Source organism: Pseudorasbora parva, chromosome 14 (assembly GCF_024679245.1).
Source record: "Pseudorasbora parva isolate DD20220531a chromosome 14, ASM2467924v1, whole genome shotgun sequence".
Classification (NCBI taxonomy): Eukaryota; Metazoa; Chordata; class Actinopteri; order Cypriniformes; family Gobionidae; genus Pseudorasbora; species Pseudorasbora parva.
Genome location: NC_090185.1, coordinates 1,746,106 through 1,765,125, shown reverse-complemented (window position 1 = coordinate 1,765,125; position 19,020 = coordinate 1,746,106). Strand labels below are relative to the sequence as shown.

The 19,020-nt window shown below is 39.0% G+C and overlaps 1 protein-coding gene across 1 annotated transcript in view; it reads left to right on the top strand.

Moving 5' to 3' along the window:
* Positions 1-4,684: 4,684 nt before the first annotated feature.
* LOC137040781 (uncharacterized) overlaps positions 4,685-19,020 on the top strand; it is a 32,248-nt gene continuing 17,912 nt past the window's right edge. The window contains exon 1 of the mRNA XM_067416552.1: positions 4,685-5,033. Within this exon, the coding sequence (XP_067272653.1) occupies positions 4,685-5,033 (349 nt within the window). The remainder of the gene's footprint in view (positions 5,034-19,020) is intronic.

Sequence of the window (19,020 nt, the reverse complement as noted above, 5' to 3'; positions counted from 1 at the left end):
TCCCATCACTCATCTTACCTGCAAAATCAACAAAGACAACAATAAAACATTAAGCACATGTTGATATGGCTGGCAGTGTGACTTCTTCTTTATCATAAGTGAGATACCCTGCGGTCTCACCACTGCCCCCTAGCATCACCCGCCAGTATATGCAGATATAAGTGATATAGTTATCAGTATACTTAATAAATGATAACCAATATTAATAACAATACATATATAAAACTATTTGAATTTATATAACCATTTAAATATATATATATATAGATGACTTTATATAACCATATGACTACACGGGCAGTCGCCCGTGAGGGTTTTCCCCGTGTTACTTTCGTTTTGTTTATTATTTATAATAAAGTTCTTGAACGTTCGCCGGTTCCCGCCTCCTTCCTTCCCATCTACAAACTCCGATACAAGCATATGTGCCCCGTTCACGCTCCTTCTCTGCGAACGTCTGAAGATAGCGAAGCTGCGCGCATAGGATTGTGGGTGATTTGAGAACGCGAAGTGTGCGAAGGCTACTCATATGCATCCTTTCCTGTATATGACATATTTTTCAAACGAAGGACTCAGTCCTTGGTTGAAATTCCGAGGATCCTCGACATTGGAACAGTCCTTCGTCGGATGTCGATGACGTGGCATCCTTAGAATTCTGGCTTCCGAGGATCCTTCCTTGACATTGAGAAACGCCTAGTGATTCGTTCATTTTGTGTTGACCGCGCATGCGCATTACGCAACATATGGCCTCTGAATCAGCTCTGAATCTCCGAATGATTAGTTCTTTTGAGTCTTGAGTTTGAGTATTTCGTTCTTGCTGTCAGTCCCATGCTGTGTGTGTGTGTGTGTGTGTGTGTGTGTGTGTGTGTGTGTGTGTGTGTGTGTGTGTATATATATATATATATACACGCACACAGTTGATTCAAAATTAGTCTAATTGAATTTGTGATGTTAGACTTGAATAGTCTGATATTAGCTGAGAATAATATTTAAAAAAACTACGTGCTTTTTACTAAAAAGGTTGTGAACTAGTGTTCTATACAGTGACAAGTCACGTGACAAAAGAAAGAACGACTCAAACCCGAGACTCGATCAAAAGAACTAATCTTTTCTGTTTCCGTTATTGACAGCATAGACTCTATGGGAGTAACAGGAAGAACGAAAGACTCAAACCCGAAAGACTCGTAAGAACTAATCATTTTTGTTTCCGGACCTGTGTCACGCACGGTTCGGGCGGCCCAGCCCCCAGATCTGATCAGAGTCAGACACAGACGAGTCGACAGCTAACGTCTCGAGGAGCTCGAAGACACGAGAGGCGGAGAACAAACGTGATAAATATGAAGTTGCAAGAGAAAGAATGTTTTGGATCAGGAGGTGAGGTGAACTAACAGAGAGACTGCAATAGCCTGACCCAAAAACTAGTCAATTAATTAAACATTTCTGTTTCTTATCATTTGGCTTTGGTTGCAGTACCCTATAGTTTATTTTTATGTAGTTTTAACATTTTCATAAGTACTAGATGTGTTGGGCTATTTAACATGTCATTTTGGTGAAATGAACGAAATGACTCGAAATGACTCGAAAAAAGATTTGTTCATTTTGCTGAACGAGACTCAAAGATCCGAGTCAGTAAAATGATCCGAACTTCCCACTACTATCTCAGAATAATCTCATCCAATCACTGTCCTGCCAAGTTCATGATGATGGCTGTTAAACGGAATTAACGAACTTTGCGTTCAAATGTAAACAGACACTATTGAATGACTCATCGAATGCCACACACACTCAAACTAACTCAGAATAAATAACCAAACATAGTAAAAAATAAAATAAAATAAAATAAAAAACACATTAAAAACACTCACAAACTGAATTTCTTGTCGAAACTGAACATTTACAAAATAAGAAAATACTAAAGTTTTTTCACTGAGGAAAACTTGTGTAACCGTTAACTGCTGCTACCTGTTTTACCCGAAATTGACAATTAACTATCCAATAAGAATCATCCAGTACGGGAGGCGGGACCATTACTTTTACAGCCAATCAGATAAGAAAGGCTTCACTCAACCATATTTGCATACAGACGTTATAAAAGAGTTTTACACTCTTAAAGAGACAGTTACATACAAACCCAAACCTGTGTCAGTGCTCTATTAAAGGTTATTCTGTAAAGATAACGTTCACATGTGTACTTAGAGCCCCAGGCTGAATTACACAAGGACAGTACACCTCTTCAAAAAGTACATCTAAAACCACTTTTTGGCAGAAGAGTCGGCTGTTTAAGTTTTTATTTAAAATGTTTGTGATTTTAACATAAGAAAAGTCTTTTTTTTTTAAATGTGTTGCCACTTGCTTGAGCAACGTAATAAATAAATCTATAACCGACAATCCATTTTCAGTAACAACATTTGGATTTGAAATTAAATTAACAAATGTTGTGTTTGTGGTATACTGCCGACTCTTGTGCCTTTTCTTTTGCATTAAATCTTTATACAAGATAATCCTGAAGAACTTCATGAAGAACTTGTTTTTCCACCTCCATGAAGAGACGAGTGCCATTCTTTATGTCGCCCTGTTGAGGTAAGATGCAGTTTTCCTAGCTTTACCCTGGACTAAAGCCATATGTTGACTGTTTAATTATATGCATTTATGATTTTCTTTCAATTTTGATTTGAAGGTGTTGGTGTTGCAATGGTGTCAAGCTCAGGTAAGAATTAAATTACATACAAAAATATGGAACAATTTTCCCTCAATGATTTATGAAATATTAGCCAAAGTAGGCAATAGTTTACCTTAAGTCTATTAAATTACATTTCACTGCGCTCTTACGTTTATGTTTAAAAGTAGCATTGAACTTATAAAAGTCTAGATGAGCCGGTAGACCAACTTCAACATGATCAACTACACAAAAATGTCCTCATGGGTTTAACCATGTCCTCATTGAGAAAACACAAACACGTGATATAATTACCTCAGGTGTCAGGTTTTTCTAGTCAAGAGCAGTGAGTAATTACTTTTGTTCTTTAAATTAATGTCATCATAATTGGCTACTGTCACTTTAAGATCTTCCGCTTGTAACGCTTGTGTCCGGGTGAAAAATGTGGATAGCTCCCTTAATGTAACTGGAGTTGATGCAAACACGGAGGCGATTAACATCAAACAGTTCGCACTTTATTCCCCGCTGAACTCTCATCACAAACTCCATTTCCATCCACAGCATTACTTAATAAAACAAAATAACTGACTGTTAGCAACAGAAAACAGAAATCCCCACACATGGGAGCTCAAGACTCAGTGCGCACATACACAAACTGCAGACCTCTTTAGCAGGGAGCGCGCGCAGCTCTTAAAGGGGCCACACTATATTTCTACACGTTACACACTGTCGCCCATGAAGCGGATCTCACATGCCTCTCATTTCATCACAACTCTTTATATTAATTTTTTTTACATCACTTAACTAATTTAAGACTGTTCTTATGAGGATACTCAACAAAACTGGCATTTTGGCATAATTGTGTGTTACTGTTAGTTAAAGCGTGTGAGAGAGAGAGCTCATCTTTCTGTGCGTTGTGTGTCACAGACTGTGCATTCTCTTTGCCTTGTCACTTTTGAATGGTTTTAAAGCATTTGCATGAATAGGAGCGTGATCATATAATGTAACACTAGCCAAAGGATTCTGCGTTAAATATTTACCACCTAAGTCAACTTACCTGCGCAGAGATCAACAGCTCAGTTGAGGTGTAGGTTGCCAGGTCACAAATGGGTTAAAATCAGTCTATGGATGTGTCGATTGTTTGAGTAGGCGTTTTCTGGGGTAGTAGGGATCACTAATAATGCGATCACCCCGTCCCTGGCCAAGTGGCTCCTCTTGAGGCCCGATCCATCCCTTTGCTTAGGCATCATGCTTTCGGATCAGGCCATGTATGCACTGATTCCTGCCGAACTGCTCAGGTGCTTACCAATGGGCACAGGGGTTAGGTCCCCCTGTGCCAACAAAACCTCTGTGACAAAACTAGAAAGAAAGCCTTGAAACAATCGGATTACCCAATGCCGACCACTGCACGGACCACGACTACGAATTAGCAAATCCGAACTGACTATCAGTGAAGTGAACATCAGAGGACTACGGTCCAATATTGGGGATCTTGCCAACTGTTGCTCAGTGAAGAAACCCTCCATAGTCATCATAGTTGAAATCTTCCTTGACTCCACCATTCCAGACGGTGCTGATTTAATCCAGATACTTGGCTACTCGCTCAACTGTCGCAGATACCGCACTGGAAAAAACGGTGGTGGTATAGCAGTATACTGTATAGAAGGACTATCCATTTATCATAATCCATCTAGAGATCTTGATGACTTTGAACTCATGTGGTTCACTGTTGCTCTGAAAACCGCCCCCCAAGTGCCTCCTGTGAAATCTTGGACTACCTTGACAAGTTCACATTCTCAGTGATGGACAAATATAGAGCACAGTCTGTAATGCTCATTTGTCAGGGAACCAACTAGAGGAGATAATATTCTAGATCTAGTTCTCTCAGACACACTAGCAAACACTACCACCTTAGCACAAATGGGATCCTCTGACCACAAGCCAGTTTAAATACAGCTACAAATCCCTGTCTTCAGAGATAAGCCATTAAAGAGAACAGTATGGAGATATGACAAGACTCACTTCTGGGAAATGAGAGGTTACCTTACTAATATTAACTGGCCCAGCATTCTCAAGGATGAAGATCCTGAAATCATCTGCAGTACCTCCATACTGCGAGATGCCATGGCATTATATATTCCCAACAAGACCATCACTAAAAAGCCCGGGGATAAAGCCTGGTTTAACGCAGAGTGCAGAAGATTAGCCATGAGAAAAAGAAAGCTTTATCACAACATACGGACCTCTGATGACCCGGCTATGAAACGGATGTTCCTCAAGGCAAGAGCAGCTTTCAATCAAGCTGAAAAGAGAGCAAAAAGGGAGTATTACACCGAATTGAGGAATGATCTTGCAGATAACTCACTAAGCTCAAAAAATGGTGGGGCATAGTAAATTCACTTTCAGGCAGAAGTGGTTTCACAGACATCCCTGTCATTGAACACTGGGGTACCACACACATCAGTGCCAGTGCAAAGGCTAACATCTTCTGCCAAACCTTTGCAGAGAAGTGTACTTTGCGCGATGCATCTGAACAATCGTTTCCTCAGTGCCAGCAACCAACATCCTCTTTTCCCTATGTGCATTTCAAACCCAAAGACATTAGAAACATTCTTCGCAACCTTGATCCAGCAAAGGCAATGGGACCTGACGAAATACCAACAAAAGTCCTTAGAGAATGTGCAGCAGAATTGGCCAGCCCCCTTAGTTGTCTCTTTTAACTTCTCTTCTCACATGGCGTGTTCTCCGAACAATGGAAAAACGCACGAGTGATACCAATACATAAAAGAGACTCAAAATCAGACCCAACAAATTATCGTCCCATATCCCTCCTTTGAGTCCTTAGCAAAGTGATGGAATCCTCAGTTCATAGACAGCTCCAGGGCTACCTCTTCCGCCATAAACTAATTTCTAATAAACAGTGTGGATTTAAACTGAACCATAGCACAACAGATCTCTTTACAGTTTTGTCGCAGACGTGGAACAACATCTTGAGGTGTACATTGTTGCACTAGACATTAAAGGAGCGTTCGACCAGCTTTGATATAACAGGCTTCTGGATAAGCTTTCTGCTAAAGGCATAACTGGGCCATTACATTCTTGGCTACAGAACTACCTGGAAGGAAGATCCATCTAGGTCGTGCTCTCTGGTCAGTCCTCATCACCTCAACCAATCAACGCCTCGGTCCCCCAGGGATCCATTCTCGGCACGCTATTATTCTCCATCTTCATAGACGATGTAGTAGAACAGTGCGATAATAGCGTTTTTCTATATGCGGATGATTACACAATTTACACTCCAGTAACGTAACTTAATGGTCCCAATGTGGCAGCATCCCTAAATAAAGACCTGGAGAATATTCGCAGGTGGGCTGATACTTGGAAGGTCACGTTCAAGCCTAGCAAATGCAAGGCTATGGTTCTGTCGAGAAAAAGACTTCCATCCTGCCCAGACCTTTTTTGGGGGGCAACCAGAATTGAACAGTTGAATATTCTGGGACTATGTATCGATAAGAAGTTGCTATGGACTAATCATCTGTCAAACATCTGCAAGCATGCTGGACAGCGTCTTGGAGCTCTGCGTAGGATGGCCAACAAGCTTGATGTTAAAGGTAGGGCCAATGTCTATAAGGCACAAGTCAGGAGTACCATGGAGTACTCATGCCTTGCCTGGATGAACGCATCACAGACCACCCTTAGGCAGCTTGACAACATCTAGAAAAAGGCCTGAAAATCATTGGGGAGGATGAGGCCACTGCCCAAAGGAAATATGCAATCAGCCAGCTCAGCCAACGTATAACTGGTGCAGCAACAACTGTGCTTTTTAAAATGCACACTGAAAACTGTCCAGAGGATCTCAAAGCTCTGCTACCTCAACCTGATCTCCTTTGCCGAACCACTCGGAGAGCACGACCCAGTCACGCTCTAAAACTCCCCAAGTCCAACACAAAATGCTTGGGGAGAAGTTTTCTTCATTCAGCTGTAACAACTTGGAACTGCCTCCGCTGTGCTGTGGTAGGTGAAATCACCTCAAAGAATGTTCAGGCCTTCAAGAAGAGACTAAACAAACACCTACTCAGCTAAAAAACTGTAATCTCCTGATGCTTAAGATCACTTATCCTATATATCTAGTCCTGAGCAGCTGCAGATCACGATAGGCTCTCAGAACATGAACTGTTAATGCCTGTATCTGCAGAAGCTTAAATAAAAATAAAAAAATATGTAAGATCTGGCAACTGAACAGCCTTGGAATAATATATTGATGTGATTAATCATATAACAAGGTTTGGGCCATACAAATTACGTGTGATTCCTGGGAGAGATAACAAAACGGGCGGGGGGTGGGAGATGGGTGTGAAATACGGGAGACAGGTATGGTCAAAACTGGTGATCGACCGATATATCGATTTCCCTATATTTTCCCGATATTTAAGCATTTTCTCATAATCGGGTATCGGTATCGGTTGTGAAAAATCAATCACTAGTCAAAACGCCTCCTGATATTTCAACTCTGCAGGCGTGGCTCAGATCAACTCTTGACTTTCAGCATTTCTCTTTCAGTTATCATTTCAAGCTGTTGGTGTTGAAATGGCTTCTAGTTCAGGTAAGTACAAATATTTGCAGTATTTATGAAATATAAGCCAACAATAGGCAATGGTTTACTTCATTTAGTTTATTATTTCACTGCTCTCTTAGATTTGTTTTATATTGGGATGACCGTCAAGAAACAAATAACTGATTAAAAGGCGACATCTCACATACTTTTACACGTACGTTTTTTAACTGCACATCAAATATATAATCATTTTTATTTTAATATTGTTTTCAGATTTTGCTATAAATTACTAATGTATTTATTTGTGTAATAATTTTGTTCTGCTGAATATTTATGGTCAAGAGCCACTACTGCATTTATACTGTATATAAGCCTATTACAAAACAAGTTGTATACAATTTCTATGATTTTTAAAGAAATAAGAATAATGAAAATAATCTTCTGTATTTCCATTTCTGGTTTAAAAAATGAAAGGGTGCAAAGTTATACCTAATTCACTAAAATAAATACAGAATCACTTTTTTCTAATCTCTGCAGGCGTGGCTAAGATGAGCTCTTGATTCTCAGCTTTTCTCTTTCAATTTTGATTTCAATCTGTTGGTGTTGAAATGGCATCGAGTTCAGGTAAGAGTCAAACACAAATATTTGCAGCAAAGTTTCCTCAGTGATTTATGAATTATTTATGAATTATTAGCCAAAAGCAGGCAAAGGTTTGAATGATACTAGCCTATAATTTTTTACATAAACTTTTCAATACATGATCAATACAATACATAAATCAAATCTGTTGTCTAGGATGACCACTTTACAATATTCTTTTTCTTTTACTGATTCACTTAGACAAATTATTATGAGCAACCCACTGCTCCAAAGAAGTTTTTCTGCTAAATGTGTGGACATTTATTGTTGGTTGATTTGAGGTAGTAGCCTATTTATATATTTTTTAATGTAGGCTATAGATCATGGGTGTCAAACTCCCCAACTCTAATCAAGCATGCGTAAACCAGCTAATCAAGGTCTTCAGGGATTACTTGAATATTACAGGTGTGGTGAAGTGGGTTGAAACTGAACTCTTTAGGTGTCACGGGTGTGTAGGCAGTAAGACAAAGACAGAATAAATTCCAAACGTCGTTTAATAACAATTGATTTCAAAGCAGGCAGACAGGCAATAGCACAATCTAACACAACAGAGAACAGACAAGGACAGGTGGAACGGTTACACTTTACAATAAGGGTGCGCTAATATGCATTAACTCATGCTAAACTAATGCACAGATAAAATCACAGTTAATGTGTGACTCATGAAGAACTAAAGAATTTATTAATGATTACTGCAGCCACAACTAATGAAGATTCATCATGATTAATAGATTAAGTAATCATTAAACTGTCATTAGTTAAATGTATCATAATGTATTAATTCCCTTAATTCCTAGGACTTAAATAGCAAATACAAATGAGGATAATAAACAGATCACAGCTGACACAAATTAACTAATGATGAGAGCAGTGGCGGTTCACAAAGAGCTAGGGTATGGCATGAGTCCTTTTGGCCATACAACATTCCCAAGTAATCACATTATATCTAAACAAAATGTGGACAATCCACTAACAGAACTTAAGAGACTGCACAAAATCAATGCAAATACTGAAACAGCCCTATAATTCAGTGTGTCCTAACCACGTGAGAAAAATTATCTATTTTCTATTTTTCTATTTTCTAAATTCTATTTTATAAACACGTTTTATTTTTGCGGCTTTGTGGCTGGAACAACATACAAAGTATAACAAGTGCAGATGATGTGCTATTTTTAATGTAAAAAGAATTTTAAGTTAGTTTGAATATCATTTTTTGTGACCTTTTATAGACATAGTCTTACTGAAAACAACAATGGATAATTCACCTCAGATCTTGAAAATAAATTAAACAAAACAAATGTCCCAACTGTCAACTCAAGGTGAACAAACAAGAGTATTCTATGATAAAGTAGCGCAGTATGTATTTTTAATCATGCTAAAATGGTGTAAGATTTAGGAATTCGATATTGTACGTATTCATTTAGTTTATAGAGCTTGTAGAGAGAGCCCGCCCACACGCTCTTCTGATTGGCTGTGATTTTTGATTGATTGATTGATCTGAAACCTTGTCACATTGGACATCGTGCCTGGTTTTTCTACAGTCTATGGTTAGGACTCAGGCTGTTTAAATTTGCGGTAACACTTTATAATAATGGTCCGTTATTAATAGATAACTCTGCAGGAAGTAATGCAGGACTAATGCGTAGCACTACATTAACACTTCAGCTACGACTAGAAACAAACTGAACTAATCAGTAACATCGAATTCAGGACTAAGATAGTTCCTTATTAGGTAATCAATAGTTACTGAATGAGACTGGCGTCACTAACAACTAATAGGTAACAAGGAAAAATGATAAAGAATTCCTAATTAATTACTAATCACAACATTAACATGTCTGAGATGTGAGAAATTGTCTTTTTTACTCTCAGTGTGGTCATAAAATGCATCACTAATTACTTAAGTGTTATCTAGTCATTATTCAGGAACGTCTAGTGATCTGGAGCATTATTTCAAAAAGGAAAACATCGTCAGATCACTAGTGTTTCTTAAAGTGTCCTTTGTTACTCTGAATAAAGTCATAAAATGCATCACTAATTACTCAAGAACCCAATAACTCTTCAAGGAGTACTGGTGAGCTGGGCCCGTATTTATCAAACATCTTAGAATTACTCACAAGAACACTGCTAAGAATTGACTCAAGAGTAAAAAAAATCTTAGCTCAAAGCTGCGCTTAAAAGTTAGTTATCAAGCATCCCAATCATACTTTAAGTGAAGTGTGGGACTAGATCTGAAGTGCTAGTCTTAGAGTGGATTTACGACACTTTGCTGTGCCACAAATGGAATTTTGGATGATGTCATAGGCATGAACCAATCACTGAATAGATGTCCTTATTTAAGAATATAAAGATAAATTCACATTGAATGGTGAAATTCCTAAGAGGAGTTTACATTCAATACACATTTGACAATAAAGAGTTTTCAAGAGAATACATTATAATATACACATTTTAAATGAAAGATAAACATGTTTTCATCCATGTAATTTTTTTTTTTAACTGGTGTGCTGTTAAATGACCTGCCTATATATAGCCTAGATTTTTTTTAATATATAATCAGCCACCATGGATTCCAAAAGAAAACCGACATGGCAGGAGAGAGAAACGATCGCTACTGCTTGCTGAATTACTCAAACAGTGTTTTTGATTTGATTTGATTTTTTTATAAAACCCAACATTAACCAGCGCTGAAAAAGATGATGTCTGCTCTGTCTAAATGATACTGTTTGATGTACTATTTGTCGTCAAACATTTCGAACACATTCTCCCTCTATTGAAAGATTTGCGCACGTCTCTGTCTCCTCAGCGCCATCACTGCCCCTACTGGACACTCCTGACCACTGAGAGACCTCTCCAGCTGTCTTAAATAACTGGGAGAGGAAGAGGGATTCTTAGCTTTAAGAAATTTGATAACTTGCTTTTATACTTAAGTTTGAAAGTAGGAGTAAATGTCATGAATTCTCAGCACTTAAGGCTAAAATAGCACTTTGAGAAGCTTGATAAATACGGGCCCTGGACCATTATTTTAAAGTGATAAAACATATTTTCCACTTAAAAACTAATGCTCCAGATCACCAGTAGCTCCTGCATAATACTAGTTAACACTTAAAGGGGGGGTGAAACACTCAGTTTCAGTCAGTGTCATGTCAATCTTGAGTACCTATAGAGTAGCATTGCATCCTGCATATCTCCGAAAAGTCTTTATTTTTTTTAATAATTATATAAGAAAGATGCGCTGTGCCGAGTCTTTCTGAAAAAAGCCGAGCGGGTGGGGGCGTGTCGTGTGAGCGGAGCTAAAGAATGACGTGTGCGCGCTGCTGCTATATTGAGTCGAGTGCGTCGTAAAGCTGTGTCATCCCTAACAGCGGGAAAAAAACTTTATTCAAAATAAAAATATGGCTTTTAATCAGATACAGCCATACATCTATGATCCGGAATCAGACCCAGAGGCTGCAGTTGAACAGGAGCAGCAGCAAAAACGACTAGAGCAGGACGTCTCTATGTGGTACAAGTTATACACTAACTATATAATATGCTTAGCGACTTGTGTTATTTACATATTTATACTTGAATTATATCGTCGTATTTTTGTCTTTGAAGGTGTACATGTGGGAAGTGCAGTTGTGCACGTGTGTGTGTGTGTTTACGCGTGGTTTGTGTAGACAGTAAGCGGACTAAAAAAAACAGACATTTGAAGCAGTCTTACTCACCGCCCGCGGTTCTAACGTTGGGACCTTTATCGTTGGGACTGCTCCATCCTTCAGCATTAGGCGATCGGGAAAATCCGGCGTCGAGCTGGGCCTTGTTTATGAAACAGTCGGCACCGAAATGCAGCGAACAGATATAAACATTCGCGCAACTCAGTTGCTGATCCGGAAAAGCAAATTCCATCCACTGTTGCCTTACCGCGGGGTTTTGGGGAATCTGTGCAGGACTGTCTTGGTCTGGCAACCAAAAACGCACTTTTTGGTGACATTGTTATGTGCACATCACCTGTCCAGCATCCTACAAGCCAGCGCTTTGATGGGCGTAGGCTGTTGCTTTCGCTCTCTCCCTCTCTCTCTCTCTCTCTCTCTCTCTCCCTCTCTCTCTCTCTCTCTCTCCCTCTCTCTCTCTCTCTCTCTCTCTCTCTCACGCGCTTCCGGTAGAATTGTCCGTAAGGCCCATACAAGGAAATTCCGCCCCGTTAACGTCAAAGGGGACGCATGATCTCAAAAAACTTGCCGAAACTTATGACTAACCGGAAGTAGAATTTTTGACAAAGAAATACTCCCATCAAACGTCCACCTTAACTTTTGAAACTTTGTCTATGTTTAGTATGGGATTCCATGTCTTTAACAGTGTAAAAAGATCAGTATGCATGAAACAGCATTTCACCCCCCCCCCTTTAAGTAATTAGTGAAGCATTTAATGACTTTATTCAGAGTAAAGAATATGATTAATTACATCTCAGACACACAATAATGTGATAATTGGTCAGTTAGTTAATAGTTATTAATAAGGCTAACCTTAGTCAGTAATTATTGATTACTTAATAAGGAACTATCTCCTAAATTTGATGTTACTGATTAGTTGAGCTTGTTTCTATATTAGTTAATAGTCGTAGCTAAAGTGAATGTAGTGCTATGCATTAGTCCTGCATTACTTCCTGCAAAGTTATCTATTAATAACGGACCATTATTATAAAGTGTTACCAAATTTGCTTTTAACACTAAAGGCGGGCATACACTGTGCGAATTCAGACACTCGGAAGGTCGTGAGATATTGCAGACGCTACGAGTCATTCAATTTGATAATCGCATCAAATCAGCTGGTACACGGCACGACTGTTTGCACCGCGAGCCGGCCGCGATCACACGAGTTTTTGTGTAATGTCTGGTTCAGACTACACGATTTTGGCACGATCTGTGTGACGTAAGGTGTCGTAGGGATTCGTAAATGATAATGGACGTCGGGACGCAAGAATCGATCGTTTCATCTCGTATAGTGTGTCATAGTATACGACAACCGAATCCGCGTCTGCGATAGTTCACGACGTCACGACAGAAAGACTAGCATGTTGAATTTTTTTGCGGTCCTTCACGACGGGTTCTGTCACGTGTGACGCTGACCAACCAGAGCACAGACAGTTTTCATACACAGCTTTCAAATACGGCGAAACGCATGAGAGATGACGGAGCGGCTAACTTTAGGTGGAATTATAACATGGAGGAAAGGTTTGTGGAGCTGTGGCAACAGTACTGCCTGCCTGTACGATGTGTCATCGACGGACTAACACAACCAAATAAGAAAAATGCTGGCGAACGAGAGCCGAAGCCCTTCAGGAACCCGGCGAGTAACGTTACTGGAATGTAAGCTTAATAGATGTTTTACAAATACGTTGTGGTGGCAAGCTTTAACTTCTGGCTAATAACTAGATATTTAATATAAAAAGAACAATATTTCACCTCAAGTTCTCTTTGGAGAAGTGACAGCCCATAATGTCCTCTTCCAGGAAGCCAGGAACATGTCTTTTGTTGGGTTTTCTTTCTATTTTTGTGCTTTTCTAAACATAAAACAGCCAAAACACGCTGCTTCAGACATCGTTTGCTTACACTCTCGTTTCTGAAAGTCAGTGACATCACGCACATCGTGACAACAAGCGATGATTGGTGGAGTAGCAACGTGTAGTCTGACATGTTTCTAGTCCAGGACACGACAAAATCGCGTAATCTGACACAGTGACTATCGTAACAGACAAAAATATCTTGTAGTCTAAACCAGGCATTAACGTGCTCGGCTCGTCTCGTATTTCCTCTCACATGGTGCAAGCCGCGACCATACGAGCATCCACGATGTCCACGCAATTTCTCCCTAGAAAAAAAAATCGTCTGCGAGTTCGTACGACAGCAAAAATTGCACCGTGTACGCCCGCCTTAAAGCCGGGCATACACTGTGCGATTTTCGTCCGATTTCGAGCCGAATTCTGACTCGTACGACTCTTTTTTTGGTTGGGCCGATTTTCAGGTTTATCGTGCGTCGTTTGTTGCGAGGTGTTCGTGCAGTGTACAGGGGGAAACGAGAGGCGACAAACCTCTCACGATCGGGAATCGGATGGTCGGATGAATTTCTGGTGTGTCAGTAATGCCTGGTTTAGACTACAAGATATTTCTGTCTGTTACGATAGTCACTGTGTCAGATTACGCGATTTTGTCGTGTCCTGGACTAGAAACATGTCAGACTACACGTTGCTACTCCACCAATCATCGCTTGTTGTCACGATGTGCGTGATGTCACTGACTTTCAGAAACGAGAGTGTAAGCAAACGATGTCTGAAGCAGCGTGTTTTGGCTGTTTTATGTTTAGAAAAGCGCAAAAATAGAAAGAAAACCCAACAAAAGACATGTTCCTGGCTTCCTGGAAGAGGACATTATGGGCTGTCACTTCTCCAAAGAGAACTTGAGGTGAAATATTGTTCTTTTTATATTAAATATCTAGTTATTAGCCAGAAGTTAAAGCTTGCCACCACAACGTATTTGTAAAACATCTATTAAGCTTACATTCCAGTAACGTTACTCGCCGGGTTCCTGAAGGGCTTCGGCTCTCGTTCGCCAGCATTTTTCTTATTTGGTTGTGTTAGTCCGTCGATGACACATCGTACAGGCAGGAGTACTGCTGCCACAGCTCCACGAACCTTTCCTCCATGTTATAATTCCACCTAAAGTTAGCCGCTCCGTCATCTCTCATGCGTTTCGCCGTATTTGAAAGCTGTGTATGAAAACTGTCTGTGCTCTGGTTGGTCAGCGTCACACGTGACGGAACCTGTCGTGAAGGACCGCAAAAAAATTCAACATGCTAGTCTTTCTGTCGTGACGTCGTGAACTATCGCAGACGCGGATTCGGTTGTCGTATACTATGACACACTATACGAGATGAAACGATCGATTCTTGCGTCCCGACGTCCATTATCATTTACGAATCCCTACGACACCTTACGTCACACAGATCGTGCCAAAATCGTGTAGTCTGAACCAGGCATAATTCTGCTCGCCCCTCGTGAGGTTATTGCACAGTTGAAGCAAAGCCACGAACCGATTGCCCTATTTCCCCTCACTGCGCGAGTCAGTGGATATCACGCAATGCGCAGTTTAAACGCATCTCAAACCCAGTCAATTATTCACTGCAGAAAGTGAAAGTAAAATCTGACAAGCTTTCGGCGCATATTCTCAGACGACGAGAGATAAATGTAATTCAACATACTGATAACGTAGCCTACTGCCTTATTTTGTTTCTTATTTATTTTCTTAATATTTCTATTTTGGTCCATATTGAGAAAAAAATAGAAGAGAAGTAGGCCCATTTTGTGTTAAACAAGTCGTTTTTAGATAAATCTGCTCTTACTTTTCATTGAGACAGACATTATTATTGCAGTGTTCTGACATTAGGATCATATAATTAGACCTATAATTCCTTGTTTAATCGGGCTAAATGTTTTTAAATAGTGAGGAGTAATCTATCTATTAATTTATTATGCAGTGTGTCGATCATGCATTATTGTTGGGGGGAGGGGGCAAATTAATGTAATATCAATTTAATAATAAAAGTAGGCCTACTCTAATAATAATAATTTTATACACAAATTCTAAATCCTCTTGATATCAATAGCTGATGCATTTACCTCTCTCTAATACACCATGGTCTATCGTCGCCACGGGGGTTTTATTGCGTATTTTTCACCCGTACAGTGTGAGCAGTCAAGACGCGCTCGACGGTCGGACCGCACAGTGAGAGCACATCAATCGTGAGCTTTGGCTTCACATCGCATGCGATCTACTCGTACAGTGTGAGTAGGGAACCTTGCTGAAAACCCATAGAAATCACACAGTGTATGCCCAGCTTAACGACCGGCATCACGAGCTAGTGTCGGGAAAATAAATAAAAAGCAGCATGTGACAGATGAAAGTCTAATCAAACAGAGATAGAGACACACACTGTAAACCCGGATAAGTCGAATCTACTTAAAAAAACCAAGGTAACTCGTTGCCTTAAATTTTTTAAGTAATGAAGCATTAGTTGAATAAGTGAAGTGGACTGCCTTCAATGTACTTAAGCCCATAATGGAATGGAATAGAAGATTTAAGTTGAATGTACTTATAACTGAGTTACAGTAACTGAAGATACTTAGTTTAAACAATCATCCATCTCATGGAAATGTGTATTAATATTTCAAAACTATTAATAACTGCTTTGACAACCACAGCATTAGACTCTGCATGAGATCAGGGATTCTGCCAATACATGATGATGTTATCATCGTCAATGATTAAACAACATCACTTGATATTTTCTCTTGACTTTGTGTTCCTTCCCAAATGTGTCTCTCAAACACAAAGCAGCCAGAGAAACATTTACAAACATATTATTATTATACAGTCAAGGGTCAAGAGCCCAACTAAAGCAAACACTTATCTCCATCATGGTGACTTCCAACGAAACTATTATTTTCATTAAAACAGAAATAAAGTTAGTCTGGTTAGTTATAAGTTAGTTCACATATTATTATTATGTTTAGTAACTTACGAATTTTTACTTACCGATTTTAAGATTGCACACAATGAACAAGTCTCCATCTTAATTTAAATCAGCAACAAGAAAAGGACCGCCTTTTGTAAATGTCCTCCAATCAGTGAGTTAGTTCTTGTTGCCAGGCAGAACTCCTTGCATGGCCAATCACATCAAAGCAAGACCAGAGCGAGCTATTTTAATTAATTATGATTTTGAGTTCATTCAACTTGAAATCTTAAGTTTATGTATTTTGTAGGTTAATAAGTTATACTAACTTATATTTTTTGAGTTTTTGGACTAAACTAGTAATATTTAGTCAAGATTACTTGATTTGTTTAAGTAAAGACAACATTAGGGTTTACAGTGCAATGGGAGGCATGTATTTTCAAGATGTTACATAGCAAGGTGACATTACTACAATGGGGAGTTTTAATCCAAACCATCATTTCAGTTGAGATTAGCATTTCAAAGTTTTTTTTTTTTTGCAATTTTGGATCAGCATTTCCATTTCGATGAAAGACATCAGCACACATCAGTGAAATTGAACTGACATAATTTTGTAAAGTTAATTCGGGGTAATTGGTGTTGACGCATAAACCTAGTTTGAACTGATCCCGCTGGTAATCAACATTATCGATGAAGGGTAGCGATTGTGTACTCGGCTTTAAATTGACCATATGGCTGTTTTTCAAACAGCAGCCACAGTAAAAGACCACACACCTGCTTCATATAAACTATCAATCATCATAGAGACATACATTACTTGATATTGGTTTGAACTGATCCCGCTGGTAATCAACATTATCGATGAAGGGTAGCGATTGTGTACTCGGCTTTAAATTGACCATATGGCTGTTTTTCAAACAGCAGCCACAGTAAAAGACCACACACCTGCTTCATATCAATCATCAACTGGGTGGACTTCAAGTAGGTCAGTGAAATGATTATGTCGTCTGCTGTAGCTAATTAAGTGTATAATAATGTAATTTTCTGTCTAAAGGTGCCATAAATGTTTAAAGCAGTGAAAAAAACAAGCCACTGCTCAGAGCTGGAATACATAATTTCAAGTTTATCGTAAATACGTTTCCGAGGTTAAAAAATGCACATGAACTCGTTCTGAGGTAACTTGTTTACCACTGGGAAGTTCGGAAATCCCAAATTCCCGAAATGGGCGTACCATAAACTAACATACGGCCGTGACAGGATTGATTTATTAGTCCTTTATTAGATTTATTAGCACATGTGACTCTACATATAGGCTAATTATGGTTTTTAATTAGATGTAGCCTGATGTAGCTGATGTAGCTAACGTCATGTGTGTATGACGTTACCGTTATAACGTGAGCAAACACACAACCTGAGCGCCAGTCTGAACCCCGTCTCCAATATATATGTGTGTTTATAAACAGTTAGGTCCAGTCTAACGATTCTGACTGGATTATGTTGGTAATAGACACTTTCCTTGAGCTAAAATGTGTTGTGCCTCTAATAAGTGCTTTTGATCTTCTTTTTGCTTTAAATGATATGCGGAAAATACTGGACATTTGCCACAGATTTGTCCCACCACCTACAACGCAACCGAATGCTTCAAGCGCCTCCATGGTCGCAAAATGTGCCTTTTTTAACTTTTAAACAGGAAATGACGGAATTTTACCATACATTTTTACAGCAGGTCTATTCGAACGGGATTAGTATTACCTGAGGTAATTTTTCCAGACCTTTTTCCAGAAGGTAAAAGTCTCGGTAATCTTTACTGACATTGTCCGTAATGATTACCGAGATGGCACATTCGGACGGGACTAAAATCACAGAGAACCTCTGGTAATAATTACTTTACCCCCACGCCCCCATGTTAAACTAATCCAGTCCAAATAGGGCTTTAGAGTCATATGATATCTCCCTATACCCTGAAGGCGTGGCGCAGGTGTGCTCTCGTCTCTTCAGTGCTTTTGGTTTATAACGTTAGATGCTGAGGCTGAAATGGCGTCGAGTTCGGGTAAGAATCAAATTCGATACAAATATATGCAGAAAAAGTTTCCTCAGTGATTTATAAAATAGCCTATTTATGAACTATTAACCAAAATTAGGTTTAGTTTAATCAATTCAATTTCATTAAATCATTTCAATTTCTTACATTTATGTTTAAAAAATAGCATCAGGAAGAAACTAATGCTTCCTCTTTTAATATGTGGTTAATTTCCAGTTATCTTTGGCCTTGTTAGAGCTAGTATTTTAAACAACGGTCGAATTACAATTCTTGTGTTTTCATGTTTCATTGTGTTTGTTTATTGTGTGTATTGTTTCAATTGTGTACCAATAATGTAATGTGATTCTGAAACGTTTTTTTATATTCTAATATTTATTAAAATTTTGCATTAAATTACAAAAAACTAGTTACTTCTGTGTAAGGGTGTTTCTAATACAGTGTCTATGGGAGTGACGGTAATCTTTCTCTCTTTTGACTGCCGTTATCAACCTCACTTTATTTTCCCCCTCTTTTTGAAAGTTCGTTATTGTGTTTTCCTTTTGCTATTTGAGCAAATGAGGTCTCAAAAAATATAAATTTAATATTTTTTCTCATTCACCGCTATTGAAGTTAATCCAACTATTATGACTTCCTCTTCTGAGA